Below are 20919 nucleotides of genomic sequence, written 5' to 3' on the forward strand. Positions count from 1 at the left end.
ATTGCCAGGGATGGGGCAGCCACAGCTTCTCTGGGCACTACCAAGGCATGAAGCACCCGAAGGGTTTCAATGTCTGTGTTTGGGTGGGATGAATCATGCCCTGAAAGTACCAATTTGACTTGTGCTCCGAAGGGAGCCTGGGTGGTAGCTCTGATGTCAACTTGGGCAGGATGAATCACGCAGCCACTTTCTGCTTGGAGCAAGATGATCAGATAAGGTGTTCAGAAAGCACCTACATCAGGAATGTCAGAGTTTTCCATGGGCTGGGCATTAATCCAGCATGTGGAGCAGTAGCACCACCTTAATGCTGCTTCTGCATCAAAGCACTGTAACTTGTAGCACAAGGTGGGGTGACCGCCGTGGCAGCTGATGTGATGCACGGTGTCTTTGCAGCTCCTTCAGTGTTGTCCCCTTTGTCTCCTGCAGCTCCTGCCTTGCCCAGCACAGTTCGCCAGCGCCTGGTGGACCCCCAGCACGCCCATGGATCGCAGAGGTTGGTAGAGAGTTACGTGCAAGGCCAGAATGAGCCGGGGCAGCCGGCCCAGTACCGGGCAGGCAGAGTCTCCCTCCGCCGAGTGCACAGCCTCTCCTCTGGACAGTCCTTGAGTTCCGACCTGCCCGGCACCAGCCCATCACCTGCCGCCGCCACCACCTCCTCCACCTCTTGCTCCTCCTCATCCACCTCCACTGCATCTGCTCCTGCTTGCCATGTCCACCCTCTCTATTACCATCACACCACCTCCTCTTACTTCCTCCAGACGGACTCCATCCCTGATCTACCCCCTCCTGATGTCACCTCTGGAGTTCGCTGTCGCACTGAGAGCTCTGGGTATACTGCTCTTTCTTTTCTAGCTCCCTCTTGCCTGCTGTGTCGCAGAGCTGGTGCTTGCTCGGGTGCTCTCTCCCCCACATTCCTTCTGCCCTTTCCTTTTGGGCCTTCATTTCATGACTTACCCACATGTTTGTTTCTCCAACCGCTCTCCCGTGCCAGTGGACCCTCTAAGGAGTGCTCCATGGTCCATCCCCTCGTAGCTGGGAGCTCAGTGGGTGCACAGCCCATGAGGAGTGCTTGTTTAACTGTAGCTAAGCCAAAGAGAGCTCCTGGGCACTTGGTACCGCTGAATCAGTTGGTCTTTCCCTTGGGGGATGCTCCTGGGAGAACAAAGGTAACAACTAACCAAGCAAACGCTGACCTTATTTGAAACCTTGACTCCCTTGGGGTCTTCACAAGCGAATTGCAAAGGAAACACGATGGGTGGCTCCCAGGAGATAGGAGTTGGTGCTGAGGGAGGGGCTGAAGTTTGTGCTGTGTCCAGGAGGCGGCAGAAAGCATTCAGGAGTTTTGTGTTTTGGGGTTACTGTTGGTAGGGGATGAGTCATGGCTGTGTTTGGGCTGAGGAGCTAATGAGGAGGGAGTTGAGCTTCTTATTGCTGGATCACTGGTTTAACTTAATCCTTTTCAGTAGTAACAGCCAAGCGAAGGCTCTTTGGAGACCTGTGTACAGTAGGACCCATTCACATCCCTAAATCCCTGATCTGTCCTGATTCACCTGCTGGCACTGGAGAGGTGAATGATTGGGTGAGCCATGGATAGGGGACTCCTGTCTGGTCTAACTGGAGTGCAGTGAGGCGGCCTCCAGCAGCCATCCCAAGCTCAGATGTTCTGCACCCCAAGCAGAGGATCACCTTCCCTGGGCAGCTCTGGGGGCTTTCTTCTGAATGAGGTCCACAGGCAGCAGTGCTGGAGGTGCTCCCCCCACCCGGGGCATGGATGCATCCAGCTCCAGAGCGCTGTGTGAGCCTGAGTGCAGGCAGGAGCTTCACTTGAACCCTTGCCTAAGGGGTGAGCGGGGTGTGGGGTTTGTGTGGTTGGAGACCACAGGATTCAGGCTGTTGCGGGCGCTCAGTGGTGTCAGTGCTGAAGCAGACGGTGGAAGGGCTGTGATGGGCCTTCAAGGAGTCATTGAATCAAGGAATGGGTTGGGCTGAAGGGACCTTAAAGCTCCTCCAGCTCCAACCCCTGCCATGGGCAGGGACCCCTTCCACTGGAGCAGCTTGCTCCAAGCCCCTGTGTCCAACCTGGCCTTGAACACTGCCAGGGATGGGGCAGCCACAGCTTCTCTGGGCACCCTGTGTCAGTGTCCCAGCACCATCCTCCCGGGAGCTGCCTGTGACCATGGCTCAGTTGTTCCATCTCCGTTCTGTGCTTTCTCCTTGGTGAAACTCAAAGTGCTCTCCTTATCCTCAGGGTTAGGGAACTGGCTCTGGGAAAGGGCTGGAAGTCCCCCAGCGAGGAAGCTGAGAGGGGCAACGTCCTTCCATGTTTATTTATCCAGGCAGGACAACATTCCTGGTCACCACTTCTTCATTCATCCCAGCACGCTGTACCATTGTTCCTTTTATCCATAGGGACCTCTGCCCGTGGGTGTAGGTGTCTCCTGGTGTCTCTGTTGTGGATGTCTCACCCCTTGGTAATTTGTGGGTCTGGAAGCTGAGCTGCTGCTTGGACCAGAGCATCCCCCAGCCCCAGGCAGTGGGATTCTGGAATATTGAGACAGGGGAATTCCTGTACTTCCCCACAATGAGCAGCAGTTAAAGAGCAACGTCTGGGTTAATTCAGTGAGGTTCGGTTTGGGATTAAGAGGAGGAGTGCAATTAGAACTGAAATGAATCACTGCCTACTTGAGCACAGCTGCCCCAGTTTGACTGATAAAGCTGGGAATGCTTCTGGTAGCATCACACATTCCCTGTTTGTCATCGACCTTCCTGCCTCGATGGGAAGGAGGCTCATCCCAGCAGCGTGAGGGCTGGGAACTGCTTCAGGAATAGCTGGATAAACATCATTTCTTTTTGCAGCAGAGGCTGTGACACTTAATTGCTGACCAGGGTGAAGTCTCAGTCCCCTGAGAGTGGCAGAGGGAAGTGTGGGATGACTTTGGGATCCCCTTTGACGGCAAATGGTGCTGGGAGGTCGTTAGGAGACAATTAACAGGTCATCTCCTTGTTCCCCACGGGCACTTAGTAGCCTCAGTGGAAGGTAGGACTGGGTTCTCTCTCTTCCCATAGCAAAGACCATCTGGTGGTGCAGGATTATTGCTTTAGCAGCGGAGTTTTGCGGAGTGAGAACTTCCCCTGTGCTTCAGCTCCACAATAACAGATGCCTCCAAATCCATCCCCATCCATTCTCCGTTCATTTCAGGAGGCAGAAATGAAGAACTGGGTGCCCAAATGTCTTCTTACTTTGTTGCTTTTGGTTTTTTGTCCAACTGCATCACCAGCAGATCCCGCTCAGATGCTTCCTCAGAAGCAGCGCCGCGGAGGCAAGCCGCTGCACGAGCCAATGGCTCACTCTTTCTCTTTCATGTAACCGGTCTTGGAGGCCCTTCCATGCATCCCTCGAGCTCCAAGGCCTCCCAAAGAGGCCAGCAGAACAGATGGGGAAGCTGAGGCTGAGAGAGGCTTCCAGGAAGTCATTGGCAAGGATGAGAACGGAACCCCCCCATCCCTGGCTCCCGTTAGGAGGGGAGCGCTGGGCTGCTGCATCGCTTTAGCCTCTCTCGTACCCAGCAGATGCCGGTGTTGGTGGGACCCCAGGAGAGAAACCACCTCAGCCAAGCTGATCCCCGCAGCTCTCAGCTTGGGGTCGCTCCTGCCTGTGCAAGCTGTGTGGGGCTCACCTGGTAGGGAGCTGCTCTCCAGGCAAGGCCAGCGCGTGGCCGCGAGTTGCTTTCCTGAACTCCTCACTCTTTGCTTCTCTTTTGCAATTGGCTTCAGAGGATCCGGTGCAAATAAGGTCAGAGCTGTTCCCATTTCCAGGGCTGCTGTGTGGCTGTTAATGTCCATGCTGGGGACTGGGTGTCCCTGGGAGGGGGAGAGGGGTTGGAGGCTGCTGCGTGCACAGAGGTTTCTGCTGCCAGAGCCTGCTTCATTGGGATAAACCTGATGGAGATGGGAGTGTAGGACCAAATCCCCATGCCAGTGGCCCTATTCCAGCAGGGATGGGAGCTGGAAGCCAAAGCAAAAGGAGAGTGTCAGTAAGCATAGAATCATGGAATGGTTTGGGTTGGAAGAGACCTTAAAGCTCCTCCAGTCCCAATCCCCTGCCATGGACCCCTTCCACTGGAGCAGCTTGCTCCAAGCCCCTGTGTCCAACCTGGCCTTGAACACTGCCAGGGATGGGGCAGCCACAGCTTCTCTGGGCACCCTGGGCCAGCGCCTCAGCACCCTCACAGGGAAGAGCTTCTGCCTAAGAGCTCATCTCAGTCTCCCCTGTGGCAGGTTCAAGCCATTCCCCTTGGCCTGTCCCTACAGGCCCTTGTCCAAAGCCCCTCTTCTGGTTTCCTGGAGCCCCTTTACCAGTGACTCCAGCAGAAAGCATCATTCACAGCTGTACAGAGTGGAATTTGGGATTTGCAATGTCAAGCCCTTTCTAAAGCCTCAGACTGTGGCAGGGTGGGCACAGTGAAATAACAGCCATATGGCAAATCTGATTCTGCCATAGGGGAAGCCTTTGCTGGGCTAGTGCCTATATATGTGTATATATATATATACACAGATAGGCTGTGGCTGTGCAGCTGTGGGTATTGCTGGTGAAGGGCAGGAGATGGTATGTGCAGCAAGGTCTGTGTGAGGCTGATGGGCCAAGCCCAGCTTTCATGTCAGTCACCCTGGGCTTTCCTGCAGCCCATGTCCTGGGGTGCAGAGAGTGGGGCCACCCGGGGAAACACTCACTGGGCTGCAGAGTTGAGGCAAAATGTGTATTGATGCTCTGTCACCCCCTCATCCTCCTGCCCTGTCCCCTCTTCCTCCACCACTGCCAGTCTTTCCTTACTCCATGCTTTGATCTCTGCTTCTTTCCTTTGCTAAGTCAGCCCATTCCCATTTCCTCACCCTCTCGCCATGGTGGGTGCAGGTTCCTGGGGCAGCACAGTAGGAAGCGCAGGTGGAAGCGGGTAGAACAGCAGCAGCACGAGCATCCTGCCTTCACGCAGGTGAACACGTTGGCTTTGGTCTCATAGACTGTCAGTGTCCCCAGCCACGTTACACAGAAAGCCACGAGCGCTGCGGCGGCGCAGCTGGGATTGAGGAACGTGCTGATGTGAGGCTCCTGAGTATTTCCATGCTCAGTTGGTGGCCTGAGCTTTCCAGGAGGATGAGAGTTTGGTAGCTCCTGCTGCACCACAGAAGTGCTTCCTCTGAAGGCACCTTCCCGTGATCCCGTCGAGGCTGGCTCTGTCCTGAGCCACCATTTCCTCTTGAGCTGTGCCACACGGTTCAGGAGCATCACCCCTGTGAAAATCAGTGGGATAGAATCCTAGAATAGTTTGGGTTGGAAGAGACCTTCGAACAAAGGTCATCCAGTGTAACGCAAAAACCAGCCCTTTTTGGCTGAGCCTCTCCAAGAATGACTGCCATTATCCTGGTGATGTTCTTTCCTCCCCTCTTGTCCCACTGCTGGGCTCAGGAGTATCACCTTCTCCTTGTTCTCCAGCAAAGCCAGTGTGCCCCAGGGAGTCGTGTCCCCCTGGATTCACATCTCCCCTAGCACAGAATCCCAGACTGGTTTGGGTTGAAGGGACCTTAAAGCTCCTCCAGCTCCAACCCCTGCCACGGGCAGGGACCCCTTCCACTGGAGCAGCTTGCTCCAAGCCCATCTCCACTCCTGGGCTCTCAGCAGATCCTGCGCTGGATCCTGTCCACCCCCGAGGGTTTTCAGTACCCCTTTTCTCCTTGTGTCCCTGTGGAGCAGTTCAACAAGGACCCAGGTTTATTCAGTTGGTTTAGTTAAAACCCACCCTTGTTCCCATCCCGGGGGTGATGATCTGAGGAGAATCTTTCCTGCCTCTCACCACACCTTGTGCTGTGCAGTTGCACTGGGTGACGTTGTGCTGCTGTCACCTCCTGAGCATCCTCTCTGCCCTGCCTGGGAGCCTCCTCTGCAGTGAGAGCTCTTTCTCTCATCTTGCCTTGCCTCTTTTGCTGCCTCCAAACCCTGATGTTACTGGTGGTGGTGATGCGGTAGAAGAGGATCCAGGCGCTCCTCATGCTGTGCTGGGTCGTTTGGTGCTGAGGCAGGACACAGTGAAACACATCCCAGGGCTTGGCCGCATGGGGGGCTCTGTGCTGGGAACAGCCAGGGCTGAGGAACCGGTGAGCACCTCCCTTCCCTTCTCACACCCTTCTGCTTCTCCTCGTTTCTCTTCTCTCCATTCCCCTTTCCCATTCCATACTCCTCGCCTCTGGCCAGCACAGGCTATGGGTGAAGCAGAGGACAGGTCCCCTGTTACCCCTCAGTGCCAGGGCTGGTGGCCTTGTGGCACCCAAGCCTTGAGGCCAGCGTTAGGGTAGGTGGCAGCCAGAGCTCTTGGTCCAGCTCCACGTTTCAGCAGGGACCATGGGGATGTCGGGTCCAGCAGCCATGTGGGAATCCCCATTTCTCCCTTCTCCTGCCTCCCACTCTCCACATCCAAAAGGGCATGGGAGCTCCTCAGGCTGGACAACAATGCTCTCTTAAGCACCGTTTGCAACCCCAAGTGGCACCAGGCTTGGGGGGCACAAACCACTGTGCAGCAGAGGGTCTGCAGGCAGCAGCTCAGGCATGGCATGGGGAGCGATGGACCTCTAATTCCTGCTGCCGGCATTAGAAGTTTGTGCCTGGCTCCCCCAGGAATAACGGGGCAGCGGCTCCGGGGGCAGGGCAGCAGCACACACATGTGGGTGTGAGCTGAGAAGTGCAGAGGAACCCCCTGAGGAAGGAGCCCCCAGTGCTGCAGCTGGAAGAGCATCGAGGTCAGGGCTTTGCGATGCTGGGTGCTGCAGGGCCTGACTCCACCGGGATCCAGAGTGGTTGCAGGGAATGGGAGGGAGCTGATGGCTCAGCACAGCCCGGCAGCATCCAACGAGCCCCGGCTGAGGTTGCCCAGTGGCTGCAGCCACAGCTGCTGCCTTTGGACCCATGAGCTCAGGGCTGGGCACTTGCTGCTGCCGCATGGATCAGGGCCTCCATCCCTCTGGTTCTGCCTCCATGTCCAAGTGCTTCCTTCCAGCTTCCCCGTGGGATAAGCAAAGGTCGGTGCAGGCAGCGAGCAGCCCTCTGCACTGGGGGGTCCCTTTGCTCCATGTCCTGGGCTGGATGAGTCCCCCCATCCCCAGGGGTGCCCAACACAGTGTCCTGGCACTGGGACAGCAGCAGAACCATGGATGAGGCAGTGGGAGCAATGGGCTGTCCTGATCCTGCTCCCATGGCTCACTGCAAGCCACCAGCACAGGATGGGGCTGCCTTCAGGAGGGTTCCCTGCACTGCCCCATGGGCCGGGGCTGGCCCAAGGGGTATCCGCACTCTTGCCATGGGATGGGGCTGCCCCGAGGGATATCCCTGCACTGCCCATGGCTGCTGCATCCACGTGTGGAGGGGTCGGGACCATGTCCCGGCTCGGTGGCTCTGACGCCGTTTCTCTCCTTCCACCTTCTTTTGCCGCAGAGACTTGACTCGCTGCGACTCCGAGTCCTCCATCCCGCACCTGAGCGAGCACCAGCGCATCCCCAGCTCGGCGCCCAAGCTGCTGGCTGCGCGGCCCAACCTGCTGACCCGCTCCATCGAGGAGGCTGTCCCCGGCCACCCGGCCAGCGCCGCGGCCACCCCCAACGGCGGCAGCCGGCAGGGGGATGCCTGCGGCCCGGCGGCGCTGCCGGAGCGGCTGCCCGAGAGCCCGCTGGTGCTGAAGAAGATGCTGATGGTGAACCACGGCCTGGAGAAGCCGTGCGGGCCGGCCGAGGGGAGCCACCCGGCGCCCGCCAGGCTCAGCCACCCGGAGGGCTCCCGCTCGCACAGCCCCAGCTCCACCGAGCCCGACACGCCCTCCCCCACCTCTGACTGCCGCGCCGGCAGCGCCAAGAGCACCCGCATCCCGCAGCTGGCTGCCAAGAAGAGCGCGGGGGACGAGGACAGCAGCGCCACGGGCGACGAGGCCGAGCTGGGCCCGAGCAGGAAGAAGTTCCCGCTGAAGATCTTCAAGAAGCCCAAGAAGTAGGAGGAGGGGAGGGGGGGGACGAGGAGCCCGCACAGGAGCGGCGCTGGGGCGGCCGCGCACCGGGAGCGCAGCGATCCCGGCCCCCCCGCGCGGGAGCAGCCGCCGCACTTTATTTATTTCCTCATCTTGGAGAAGGAGAGCGAGGACGAAGCCGCCGCCCCCCCCCCCCCCCCCCCGAGGAGCCCCCCCCTGCCGCCGGCTGCTGCGGTCCCTTGGCTTTGCTGTGCATGGCTTCAGCCCCCGCGCCCCCGCCGCCCGCCCGCGGCAGGGCTCGGGCTCGGTCTCAGCCCGGGTTTTGTCCTTTCCGTTGGGTTTTTGGTCCTTCCGCCGCTCCCACCCCTGCCCGCGCCGGGGGCGCTCGGGGGGGAAGCGGCCCCGCTCCCGGCTCGGGACCTGCCTGTGGGCACCACAACGGTTCTCGTGTCCCGGCCCCTTCCCCACCCCGGCCCCATCGCTGCGGCCTGGCCGGGAGGGGGGGGTCCCTATGGGTGCGCTCTCGGTAAGCAGGAGCAGTCGAACGCCCTCCGAGGGGGGCGGCTCTGCCCTCGCTGGTACTTGTGCACCGGGAGCTCTGCCTGCAGCGTGGCCCTGACGCGCATCTTGCATCCCGCATCCCGGGGTGGTCGCAGCACCGCAGGGTCTGTGCTCTGGAGCACTGTGTGCGGGGGGGGGGTCCTGTGGGGGGGAGCCGTGGCCTCATCTTCACTTGCAAGGAGAGCTTCTGAGGAGCTCCTCCGAACCGGGCATGTCTTGATGGGACCCAGGGATGGGGAGCACCGAGGGAAGGGGCTGCCCTTGGGTGCAGAGCTGGGTCCAGCTGCTGCAGCCACACAAATGGAGGGGGTCCGGGGTGCGGGAGCCATCCCTTGTCCCCGTGTCCCGGTTTGGCAGGGCTGGAGAGAGCGAGCGGGGGTCTCTGGATCCAGACATGGGGTCAGCCTGGGGGCCCTGCTGCTGTTGGGCACGGACACAGCCCGTGGTGGGTCTTTGTCCATCCTAAGCTACTCCCCGGGGATCAGCAGCTCCTGTCCTCCCTCTGCGGGTTGCATCCTGCAGGCCTGAGCCCTTCTCTCAGCACATGTCCCCCATTGCAGGTCTGGATGCTGTGGGGAGTACCCAGGTCTGGGCAGTAACTGGGGCCAGGCCCAGCTCCATCGCAGGGGTGAGCCTGTCCCTAGGGATGAGCCTCGCTCTGTCCCAGGGCTGAGCCTATTCCCAGGGCTCAGTCCTGCTCCATTCCCAGGGCTGATCCATCACTGGGGATGGATCCTGCTCCATCCCCAGGGATGAGTGCTTCTCCATCCATAGAGCTGATCCCACCCTGAGGGATGAGTCCTGCTCCATCCCAGGGCCAATCCCAGTGCCAGGGCTGCCAGCAGAGCCTCCTGCATTCCTCATGGTGGCTGCCTGGCACGATGTGACCCCCTGAGCTCTGCACCAGGCCGGGGGTCCCTGTCCCCTCCTGTCCCTCCATCCCAACCCCTGCGCCACCATCCCACACATCCCGAGCTGTGCTGCTTCCGAGGAGGATGCAGGAGGAGGAGGAGGAGGCGGGCAGGATGCTGGGACCTGCTTTGCACAGTGACACGTGTCTGACCCACGGGGGGCTCACGCATGTCCCGTGTTCCGTAGCTGGTAGGTGACAATCCCACTGTTGCTTTGAGGCGTGAACAATTCCTCTCCATGACTAAGTGCCTGATTCCCGCGCATGGGAAGGGAGGGACGCCCCGGGGGGGGGGCCCGCGGGTGCCCCGGGACAAGGGGGGGCCCAGGCTGGAGCTGCGGGTGGTGGCGGAGACCTGGAGCAGGGGGTTGGGGACCCGGCGCACGGCGACTGTTGCTGCATCTGCCAACTCCTGAGGATGGTGTTTTAGGTTATTTTATTTGGGGGGGTCATTTCATAAAACTTTTAAATCCAATAAAGCATGTAGTCTATTTTACGAGCCCGCGGCTGCTGCTCCTGCTTCCAGCCCTTCCCTGATGGGGTCCATTTGATGCTTGCCTGTGGTGGGGATCTCCCTGGGGACTGTGCCCCCAGCAGCCACAGCCTGGTGCCATCCTCTCCGTGGGGTCTGAATCACACCCAGCTCCTCAGCACCAAAACTGACCCCATGCTGCTTGGGTTGGCCGTAAATCACCCGCACATGGAATAGGTTGGGTGGAAGGGAGTTTAAAGCTCCCCCAGCTCCAACCCCTGCCACGGGCAGGGACACCTTCCACTGGAGCAGCTTGCTCCAAGCCCCTGTGTCCAACCTGGCCTTGAACACTGCCAGGGATGGGGCAGCCACAGCTTCTCTGGGCACCCTGGGCCAGCGCCTCAGCACCCTCATAGGGAACAGCTTCTGCCTAAGAGCTCATCTCAGTCTCCCCTCGGGCAGGTTAAAGCCATTCCCCTTGGCCTGGCCCTACAGGCAGGGGCTAGGGGAGCTGAATGGGGTTTTCCAGTTATAACCAAGTGTGTGATGAACCCAGGGGGTGGTGGCACCCTGTGGCACAGGGGCGAGTGGGGTGGCCAGCACATGCAGCTCCATGGGCATTGCCACACATGGACATCCCCACCCCAGTCAGCAGCACACAGCAACAGCGCTCTGGAAAATGGATCTTTATTCCTGCAGCAGCAAAGACAGAATCAGAATCAGCTGCATTGGAAAAGACCACCCTGACCCTCCTCTACTGCTGCAGGCAAAGATTCTCCCAAGAATCATGGAATCAACCAGGTTGGAAAAGCCATTTAAGCTCATCCAGTGCAACCGCTCCCAGCACTGCCAAGGCCACCACTGCCCCATGGCACTGAGGCCTCGTCTCCACGGGGTGTGAACCCTTGCAGGGACGGTGCCTGCAGCCCTGCCCTGGGCAGCCTGTTCCAATGCCTGAGCACCCTTTGGGGAAGGAATTGTTCCTCAGCTCCATCTAAACCTGCCCTGGTGCAGCTTGAGGCCGGTTCCTCTTGTCCCATCCCTTGTTCCTTGGGAGCAGAGCCCAGCCCCTCCTGGCTCCATCCTCCTCTCAGGCACTTGTAGGGAGCCATCAGGTCCCCCCTGAGCCTTCTCTTCTCCACACTGAACCCCCCAGGTCCCTCAGCCCTTCCCCATCACCCTTGGGCTCCAGGCCCTGCACCAGCTCCGCTGCCCTTCTCTGGCCCCAGTCCAGCCCCTCAATGTCTCACACGCTCACAGCCTCCTCAGGGCTTGGCCAGGCTGCCCCTGCTCAAGGCTGGAAGCTGCCCCCAGCCCATCCTGCTGGGAGAGCGCTGGACTGGGGCCAGGGAAGCCCCAGAACTGTTCCAATGGGGAGTGACAATGCCCAGAGGCAGGTGAGGGGCTGGAGCGAGGCCCGGGCACCGGTTCTGCTCCATGTCCCCCAGGAGCACTGTGGAGCCTTTCCAGGAGGAAGAATTAAAACCACGCTGGGGTCAGTGGTTCTCATCCACTGCCATGGGTGATGGTGGCGGCACAGGAGGAGCCAGCAGCAGCAGCCCAGGGCTGGTGTCCCCATCGCCAGCAGCTCCCATCTTCGGGTGCCCGGGGCCGGTGTCAGCACCCGCTGCTGCTGTGGGGCTCCGCGGTGAAGTCGCTGCTGGCCAGGGTGATGGTGAAGGGCACATCAATGACATCCCCGGCCACGTCCCGCGCCGAGCCCGACCTCCAGGAGCGCGGCGGCTGCCTGGCCTTCTGGAAGCGCTGAGGGGTGAGGGTGAGCGGGGCTGCCCCGAGCCGCCATGGGCTGAGGGAAGGGGCAACAGCCAGCATGCACATGGGGGGGCCCAGATCCCTCTGTCCTGTGCCTCCGGCCCTTTTCCTCTCTTGGGGAAGTGTCTGCGTCACCCCTGCTCCATCACTGGCCTCTCCCACCCCATCCCCGCACTGGGGAGTCCCTGCTTTGCCCCCACCTCATCCCCATCCCCATCCCCATCCCGCACACTCACGTCACTCAGTGTCCCTGACTCGCGTCCCAGCGCCACCAGAGCCCACAGCGGGACCTGCAGGCAGGTGAGGACGCCCATGCAGATGCCCAGGCTCGTGCCCCAGCCTGGGTACTCGTAGGTGCCGTAGCGCAGGGGCGCGTTGTTCATGTCCAGGAAGGTGTAGATGAGCGTGAACTGCAGGGCGAGAGCGGGCAGGAGCAATGTGACACCACGGCCCAGGGGTCCTGGCCGGGCTGGGACCCCCAAGGCTGCCCCGAACCCTCTGCAGCAGCCACAGAGAGGCCCAGGAGGCACCAGGACCAGGCAAGCGCTCACCAGCAGCAGGCAGGGCGTGAGGAAGGCCCAGCACGCTCTGAAGTAGCCCAGCGCGTGGCTGCACCAGGGCGGGCACAGGCAGATCATGTCCACGATGTCCCTGCAGAACTGGTTCATGCCTGCAGGAGCCCAGGAGAGGGTCACGGCCAGGACCCTGCTTGTGCCCAGCGTGGCCCTGCCGGGTGCAGCCGCTCCGGGGCACCCCCAACAGCCCGAGCTGGGGCTGAGCATCCACCACGACTGCGGTGCGGTGGAAACTGCATCCCCCGGAGAGGGAGACCCGCACTGGGCTTTGCACCGTCCCCCTGCGGGGCTGAGCTGCACACGCGCAGCAGGACCGGGCTGACTCCCTCCCACCCCAGCCCCAAGCACCCTGCAGAGCCCGGCCGTGGGTTGCTGTGAGCCCCAGGAACACTGAGCCACGGCAGCCCGGCGGCCAGGGGCTGCCCTGTGCTGTGAGCACCCCGCGGCAGTGCCCAGGGCTGCAGCACCCTCTCCCCTCACCATAGCAGAAGGCGATGCCCAGGCACATGAAGAGGGCAACGATGCAGAGCCCGAAGCCGGTGCTGTAGGTGTCGATGAGGGTGAACCAGAAGATGCCTCCCTGTGAGGTGATGACGGACGGGGTCAGCACGGCTTGGGCCAGTGTGGTGGGCACAGGGGACCCTGTGCCATGGACATCACCAATGCCAGGGCCCAGCACAGCCCCGTGTCCTCCCACCTTGTGCAGACACTGGAGGGAAGAGGAGGCTGTCCCCATCCTCTACCCTGGCATCAGCCTAAGGGTGCGGGGTGACCATGGGGGTGCAGAGACCCCATATCTGGGTGACCATAGGGGTGCAGGGACCCCATATCTGGGTGACCATAAGGGTGCAGGGACCCCATATCTGGGTGACCATGGGAGTGCAGGGACCCCATACCTGGGTGACCATAGGGGTGCAGGGACCCCATATCTGGGTGACCGTGGGAGTGCAGGGACCCCATACCTGGGTGACCAGCAGGAGCCCCAGCAGGTAGAAGGCAGTGCAGAGACCCCCCAGCAACGCCGCCTTCCTCCTCCAGTCACGCAGGGCTGGGAACTCGTCCAGGATGGCTGTGGTGATGCCCTCGATGTTCCCAAACTGAGGATGAGGAATGTTCAGTGGGGGATGTCCTGGACCCTGCATTCCCTGGACCGGGGATGGTCTCACAGGGGGACTTTGCAGGGCACTGTCCCCATGTGCATCCCTCATGGAGAAACCCACACCCAGTGCCAGTGGGATGCAGCTGCATCCCTGCCCATCACCTCGGCTGCAGCCCCGCATGCACAGGGCCACGCACCCCCGCCCCATGCACCTCGTGCCACCTGCATGCCCGAGGCAGGGTGTACCCAGCACCCCAGGGCCACGCACGGGGCAGGACATGAGGCTGCCCCAGGTGACAATCACCAGAGTGTCCGCTCCCAGCATCAAGAGCATCAGGAAGAAGAGGCTGGACCAGAACGGGGAGCCCGGGAGCAGGGACAGGGCCTCAGGGTACACCACGAACGCCAGCCCGGGGCCTGTGGGCAGGTGATGCAGCCATGAAGGGATGTGCCATGGCCAGGCCAGCACCGGGAGGTCCCTGGCATGGCACAGGATGAGTCCCTGCGCCTGAGCCCACACCTGAGTCCACGACGCTGCCCACGGGGACGTGTTTCCTCCAGGCCATGTGCCCCAGCACCGAGAAGATGGCGAAGCCGGCGAGGAAGCTGGTGCAGCAGTTCCCAATGGCGATGACCAGGGTGTCCCTGCCCAGGGGGTGTCACAGCCTCATGTCCGTGGGGTGAGGAGAGAGATGGGGGCATCCCCATGGGCCGTGGGGCTCAGACGTCCCCATCACCACCCCACTTCTCCCCATTCAACCCAACAGGCTCCCCGTGTGCCCCCCGCTCACCGGATGATGTTGTTGTTGAACCTGTTGTAGGAGGCCATGGAGAGCAGCCCCCCGAAGCCGATGCCCAGTGAGTAGAAGATCTGTGAGGCCGCATCACTCCACACCTGCGGGAGGATGGTGTTGGGGGGCTGCAGGACCCCAGCCCAGCCTGCCCAGCACTGCTGCTGCGGACCCCATCCTGGGTTACCTGCACGCTCTGCAGCCTGCTCCAGTCCGAGGAGAGGTAGAAGCGGACGCCATCAAGGGACCCGTCCAGCGTGGCCCCACGGATGATGAGGACGAGGATGATGAGGTAGGGGAAGGTGGCTGTGAAGTACATGACCTGCAGGGCAGGGCTCGGCTCAGCCCGGGGCAGGGCAGCTCCTCCGCTGCCCCCGAGCACCGCTCCTCACCTTGCCCGTGCTGCGGATGCCCCGCAGCGTGCAGAGGAAGACGAGGCTCCAGGCTGCCAGCAGGCACAGGGCGAGCGGCCACTGCACGGCGCCGGGGTCCCCGAGGCCGGAGCTCTGGGTGACCCCCAGCACCCGCTCGCTGCGGGCAGGGACAGGGTCAGCGGGACCCGCATCACCCCCAGGGTCCTCACCCCTCACCGGGCCTCCAGCATCCCCGAGTGCTGCCACCGCGGCTCAGCCCCGGCCCCGAGGGACCAGGGACATGGAGGCGGGGCCGGACCCGGGTGCAGGCATGGGGCGCTCACGTGGAGGAGGAGGAGGGTGACTCACTTCCAGAAGACGTCGCTGGCGCTGGAGTTCCCCGACGTGTTCTGCAACACCGAGCCCCGGTCACTGCCACCGTCCCCAGCATCACCCCTGGCCCCGGCTCAGCCTGACCCCCCCTTCTGCTGCGGGCAAAGCTTCTCCCAGTGACCACAGAATCCACCAGGCTGGAAAAGAGCTTTAAGTTCATCCAGTCCAACCATTGCCAGCACTGCCAAGGCCACCACTAACCCATGGCACTGAGGCCTCGTCTCCACGGGGTGTGAACCCTTGCAGGGACGGTGCCTGCAGCCCTGCCCTGGGCAGCCTGTTCCAATGCCTGAGCACCCTTTGGGGCAGGAATTGTTCCTCAGCTCCATCTAAACCTGCCCTGGTGCAGCTTGAGGCCGGTTCCTCTTGTCCCATCCCTTGTTCCTTGGGAGCAGAGCCCAGCCCCTCCTGGCTCCATCCTCCTCTCAGGCACTTGTAGGGAGCCATCAGGTCCCCCCTGAGCCTTCTCTTCTCCACACTGAACCCCCCAGGTCCCTCAGCCCTTCCCCATCACACTGTGCTCCAGGACTTTCCTGGTCCTTGCCTGACCCTCCAGCATCCTGCCCTGGAACCAGACCCTGGACACTGACCTGGCAGAGGCCCACATTCACAGGGGCATGGCAGGACCAGGGCAGGGGGCTCTGGAAGGAGGAGCCCAGGTAGTAGAAAGCCCAGGCGATGATGACGTTGTAGCAGAGGGACACCAGGGAGGACACGATCAGCATGGAAACACCAATGCCTGTGCAGGGAGAGGGGTGCTGGGAGCAGGCAAGGGCCTGTCTGCATCCCACAGACCCTGGGCCCACGGCTCAGGGTGCTCCAGCCCCATTGTTCAGGGTGCCCCAGCCCCACCTCTCAGGAGCGGGCAGCACTTCCAGACAGTGATGGGCCCCGCAGCTCCGTACTGGCCCAGGCTCAGCTCCATCAGGAAGAGCGGCAGCCCCATGCCCAGCAGCATGATGAAGTAGGGGATGAGGAAGACACCTGGGAGAAGAGGAGGAGCAGGTCACAGGGGTGGCTGGCACCAGCCTGGGCTCTGCAAAGGATAAATGTGCATGGTTTGGACCCAGAGCAGGGACACATCTGTGCAGGATGCAGCAGAGCAGGGAGAGCTCCTGGGGGCTGCTGGCTCCAGCCTGGCACCCTCCAGAGTTGTGGGAAGCCCAGAGCTGTGGGACCTTAAATCTCATCCAGCTCCAGCCCCTGCCACAGGCAGGGACCCCTTCCACTGGAGCAGCTTGCTCCAAGCCCCTGTGTCCAACCTGGCCTTGAACACTGCCAGGGATGGGGCAGCCACAGCTTCTCTGGGCACCCTGGGCCAGCGCCTCAGCACCCTCACAGGGAAGAGCTTCTGCCTAAGAGCTCAGCTCAGTCTCCCCTCTCCCAGGTTAAAGCCATTCCCCTTGGCCTGTCCCTACAGGCCCTTGTCAAAAGCCCCTGGAGCAGCTCACCCCACTGCTGACCCCATAACCATGGTCACAGGGTGCCCCACACCCCAGGGCTGCAGCAGCGCCCACAGAAGCAGCTACTTCTCCTTCCCCTCTGCTCCCCCTCCGCAGCCTTGATGCTAACACTGATCAGGCTGTGCAGCGCCTCTGGACTGAGGACAAGGCACCGCAGGGACCTGCAGCCAGCCCCGCAGCCAGCCCCACGCAGGGCACGGCAGCCCCATCACCCAGCACTGAGCCCTGCCCTGAGGGACAAATTCCTCCCTGGGAGCTGAGGTGCAAAGCTCAGCCCAGCCCTGCCATGGAGCTGCCCCACACCTGCCCAGTGTGACGGGGAGGGCACCGGGCACAGCGGAGCGGGGCAGGGGCCAGAGCCAGGGCTGCTCACACCATGGAGTCATGGAACCACAGGGTTGGAAAGAGCTTCAGGAGCATCCAATGCAACCGCTCCCAGCCCTGCCAAGGCCACCACTGCCCCATGGCACTGAGGCCTCGTCTCCATGGGGTGTGAACCCTTGCAGGGACGGTGCCTGCAGCCCTGCCCTGGGCAGCCTGTTCCAATGCCTGAGCACCCTTTGGGGCAGGAATTGTTCCTCAGCTCCATCTAAACCTGCCCTGGTGCAGCTTGAGGCCGGTTCCTCTTGTCCCATCCCTTGTTCCTTGGGAGCAGAGCCCAGCCCCTCCTGGCTCCATGCTTTCCGGTGGCCTGTTAGCGAGTTATTTCAGTTGCAGTGACTTAAGGAGCATCCGTGGGGAAAACCAGCCATTTAACTGAGCAATTTGGAGTGAGTGTTGGAAACTAGCACAATAAAAGCCACACAGACCATGCTGAGAGGGTAAGATGTGAGCCCCAGAGCATGCAGGATCCTGAGGCAGCAGCAGAGCAGAGCAGATGACCAGCATCTGGGGATGCCCATGCTGTGATGCCCAGCATAAGGGGAGATGCCAGAGGGCAGGAGGCACAGCAAAGCCGTGGGAACTCCAGCTGCGTGCAACAGGAGGCAACACCAGGGCAGCAGAAGCTGCAAGGGGCTCAGGAATGACCTTTGGGGAGGTTTCTCCCATCTCACAGCCCACAGCCTTGTCACTGCATCCCAGCGTGTTGCCACCAGCTCCAGCTGCATGCAAAGTCCCCTGCACTTTGTACTGCCCAGGAATGTGGCTGGATGTTGCCCTGCTTGGCCACTTTCCCAGCCACTCCTGCCCAACTCAATGGGATTTCCAGTGGATGGGCACCTCCATGCACCATGCACAGCACTAGGCACCACTGCAGAGGGACTGACACTGCTGCAGAGGTTACAGCCCTTCTGGGCAGCCCCAGCAGGAGGAATCCACCAGCAGGTTCATGGGGAGATAGAACCACAGAATCATGGAACGGGTTGGGTTGAAAGGACCTTAAAGCTCCTCCACTCCCAACCTCCTGCCCCTGCCACAGGCAGGGACCCCTTCCACTGGAGCAGCTTGCTCCAAGCCCCTGTGTCCAACCTGGCCTTGAACACTGCCAGGGATGGGGCAGCCACAGCTTCTCTGGGCACCCTGGGCCAGCGCCTCAGCACCCTCACAGGGAAGAGCTTCTGCCTAAGAGCTCATCTCAGTCTCCCCTCTCCCAGGTTAAAGCCATTCCCCTTGTCCTATCACTACAGGCCCTGATGAAGATGCTTTGAACTCTTCCAGCACCTCTCCCTGTGGTCCTGTTGGTGTGATTAAAGTGTCCGGGTGGGCAACACAAGATCCCAGATCCCACCAGCACCCATTTGCTGTCCTGAGAGCGCTGTCCCGCTCTCCCTCCCCAGCCCCCTGGCCTCCCTCCCCGGCAGATGAGCAGCTCCCAGGGCTCCCCACCTCCTCCGTTGCGGTAGCACAGGTAGGGGAAGCGCCAGATGTTGCCCAGCCCCACGCAGTAGCCCAGGCAGTACAGCAGGAACTCGTGCTGCCTGCCCCATGTCTCCCGGGGGGCGCTGGAGGCCGAGATCTGGGGCTGAGGGGATGGTCCTGGCCAGTGCTGGGTGGTGGGGTCAGTGGCTGGAGCTTCTGTATGGAAGATGTTGACCTGCGGGAGAGAACAAAGTGTCAGGAACCACTGGCTGCAGCCCCCAGACCCCACAAGGCTCCTCGGCAGGGCTGGGCATGGCCAAGCTCTCCCTCAGAAAGGACCTGGTTCCCAAAGGACTTTAAAGGTCTCCCTGAAATGGGAGCGATAGAACAGGGGGGAGACTGAGCTGAGCTCTTAGGCAGAAGCTCTTCCCTGTGAGGGTGCTGAGGCGCTGGCCCAGGGTGCCCAGAGAAGCTGTGGCTGCCCCATCCCTGGCAGTGTTCAAGGCCAGGTTGGACACAGGGGCTTGGAGCAAGCTGCTCCAGTGGAAGGGGTCCCTGCCCGTGGCAGGGGTTGGGAATGGAGGAGCTTTAAGGTCCCTTCAACCCAAACCATCCTGTGAGTCTATGGTTGTACCTCCAGCTCCCACTTCTGCCAGGATCCTGCCCATGCACCGGGCCAGGGGACCCATGGCCAAGGGCTGGAGCCATCACCTCACACAGCACCAAGGCAAAGAGGTGCTGGATTCAGGGAAGAGAGTTCTGGTGCTGTGCACACTGTGCAGGCCATTGTATGGCATGGCAGAGGTGGGGGGACCAGCAGGACACCTCTTGCTAGACCCAGACCTGCACCCTGGCCCTGAGTCACCTCTGCTATAGGGGGGATGAGCACATTGGGTAGAGGGAAGGGGACATTCGTGCCCCAGTTGTTATCATATCGCAGGCTACAGGGCTTTGGGATCCGATGAGGCTGCAGCACAGCTGCCCAGCTCACAGGGCTGCACAGGGAGCTGCGAGAAAACACCACGCTTGGGGCTCAGATCCCTTCCACCAGAACCAGCTCCTTGGGCACTGGTCCTGTCCCCTGGGAAGGTCACATGGATCCCCCAGAGTATCTGTACCAGTGCCACAGCAGATCAAACTGTTGTTCTCAGCCCAGCTGTGTCCTCAGCCCACAGGAGATGGAGAACGGGGCCTCGGCAGCATGGGGTTCTCATCCCAGCTCTGCCTCCGGCAAGCCCAGTGCTGCTGTGACTCAGTTTCCCCCACCCGCGGGTCCCGGCACCGGGACCAGGGGCTCCTGCACCCCGCGGGGCCCGGCAATGGGACCTGAGGCTCCTGCACCCCGCGGGGCCCGGCAATGGGACCTGAGGCTCCTGCACCCCGCGGGTCCCGGCAATGGGACCTGAGGCTCCTGCACCCCGCGGGTCCTGGCAATGGGACCTGAGGCTCCTGCACCCCGCGGGTCCTGGCAATGGGACCTGAGGCTCCTGCACCCCACAGATCCCGGCAATGGGATCAGAGGCTACTGCACCCCGCGGCTCTGGGCAGGCACGGTCCTACCGTGGGCGCCGGTGGCGTGGCGGGGGTCGGGGGCTCCGGCGCGTCGCAGTGCCCGGTGCCCGGCATTTCCTGCTCGGCAGGGAGGGACCGGGGGAGGGACGGCCACGCTCCGCTCTGCTCACCTGTAGCAGGTACAGCTCCGCCCCAGGCAGCCCGGCTGCAGTGGAGTCCCCATCAGCCCCCCCGGAGCCAATAGCCCCCGCAAACGGTTCCTCCCGCTTGCTTCTGCAGCCAAGAGATGATTCTCTCAGCATCAAGCCTCTGTTGGGATGCGGTTTCGTACTGGGCTTCCCAGACATCCATGGATGAGCCACGATGCAGGCGCAGCCCGGTGCCCTCACGCGTAAGGGCACTGGGATATCAGGGTTGTGCACTGCCAAGATCCCAGCCCTGCTGCAGGGCAGTGTGAGGAGGCAGAGAGCAATGCCAGGCTTTCATCCAGTGATGAAAGCCAGCAGGCATGAAGGCATGAGGAGGAGGTGGGGAGTGGTGTGAAGGGACACAAAAGGAACGGCTGCCCCACCAAGCTGAACAGCATCCATGTGGAAGGGAGGAGCAGCTTCAGGAATGGCTCCATCTCCCTTTCCAGGTTATCATGGAATCACAGTGATTTAGGTTGAAGGGACCTTAAAGCTCTTCTAGTTCCAACCCCCTGCCACAGGCAAGGACACCTTCCAATGGAGCAGCTTGCTCCAAGCCCCGTCCAGCCTGGTCTTCAGAGAAGCTCTGCAGAGGAACTACGGATGTGTTGTGTTGTGTCTCCAGGTTTCCTGCAGCCCCTTTAGGCACTGGAGCTGCTCTCAGGTCTCCCCTTCAGGAGCCTTCTCTTCTCCAGGCTGCCCCAGCCCAGCTCTCTCAGCCTGGCTCCAGAGCAGAGCTGCTCCAGCCCTTGCAGCATCTCCATGGCCTCCTCTGGCCTCGCTCCTGCAGCTCCACGTCCCTCTTGTGCTGTTGCTCAGGGCTGGATGCAGGATGCAGGGGGGTTCTCCCCAGAATGGAGTCACCCCCAGACACACATTACTGTCACCCTGGTTTCCAGTGTCTGTGCTCTCCTATCCCGTTTGCTGGGAAATGCTGGCAGCCAAACAAGGATCAGTGCAGGTTTCCTGAGGGTCAGACCGCTGCTGCCTGCACATGGGCTCAGGGTCAGCAGCAGGAGCATCTGC

The 20919-nt window shown here is 61.5% G+C and overlaps 2 protein-coding genes across 14 annotated transcripts in view; one reads left to right on the forward strand and one right to left on the reverse strand.

Moving 5' to 3' along the window:
* The window catches only part of STIM1 (stromal interaction molecule 1), a 65568-nt gene extending 55595 nt beyond the window's left edge, over positions 1-9973 (forward strand). For 7 of the 13 annotated variants that reach the window (XR_013956379.1, XR_013956380.1, XR_013956381.1 and 4 more), the window contains 2 exons: positions 427-6150; positions 7481-7616. Coding sequence is in view for 6 of the 13 variants with exons in the window: in XM_080612555.1 (XP_080468681.1) it covers positions 427-829; positions 7481-8030 (953 nt within the window). In the remaining 7 variants the exon portion in view is untranslated. Of the gene's footprint in view, positions 1-426; positions 6151-7480 lie in introns of all 13 variants that reach the window. The other 6 variants (XM_080612556.1, XM_080612558.1, XM_080612557.1 and 3 more) reach the window with 3 other exon arrangements.
* On the reverse strand, positions 8513-19819 carry LOC308219057 (sodium-dependent proline transporter-like; the record flags this gene model as incomplete). The annotated part of the gene is made up of 18 exons (XM_080613594.1): positions 8513-8850; positions 9628-9886; positions 10576-10639; positions 11571-11710; positions 11956-12129; positions 12271-12389; positions 12775-12874; positions 13257-13391; positions 13698-13810; positions 13914-14038; positions 14185-14288; positions 14372-14506; positions 14577-14715; positions 14907-14947; positions 15521-15669; positions 15783-15914; positions 18221-18428; positions 19754-19819. The coding sequence occupies 18 exons, from the start codon at positions 19817-19819 to the stop codon at positions 8513-8515; spliced, it is 2541 nt and encodes an 846-aa protein (XP_080469720.1).
* Positions 19820-20919: the final 1100 nt, after the last annotated feature.

The sequence above is a fragment of the Psittacula echo genome (genome assembly GCF_963264785.1).
Source record: "Psittacula echo genome assembly, chromosome: 3".
In the NCBI taxonomy this organism is placed as follows: Eukaryota; Metazoa; Chordata; class Aves; order Psittaciformes; family Psittacidae; genus Psittacula; species Psittacula echo.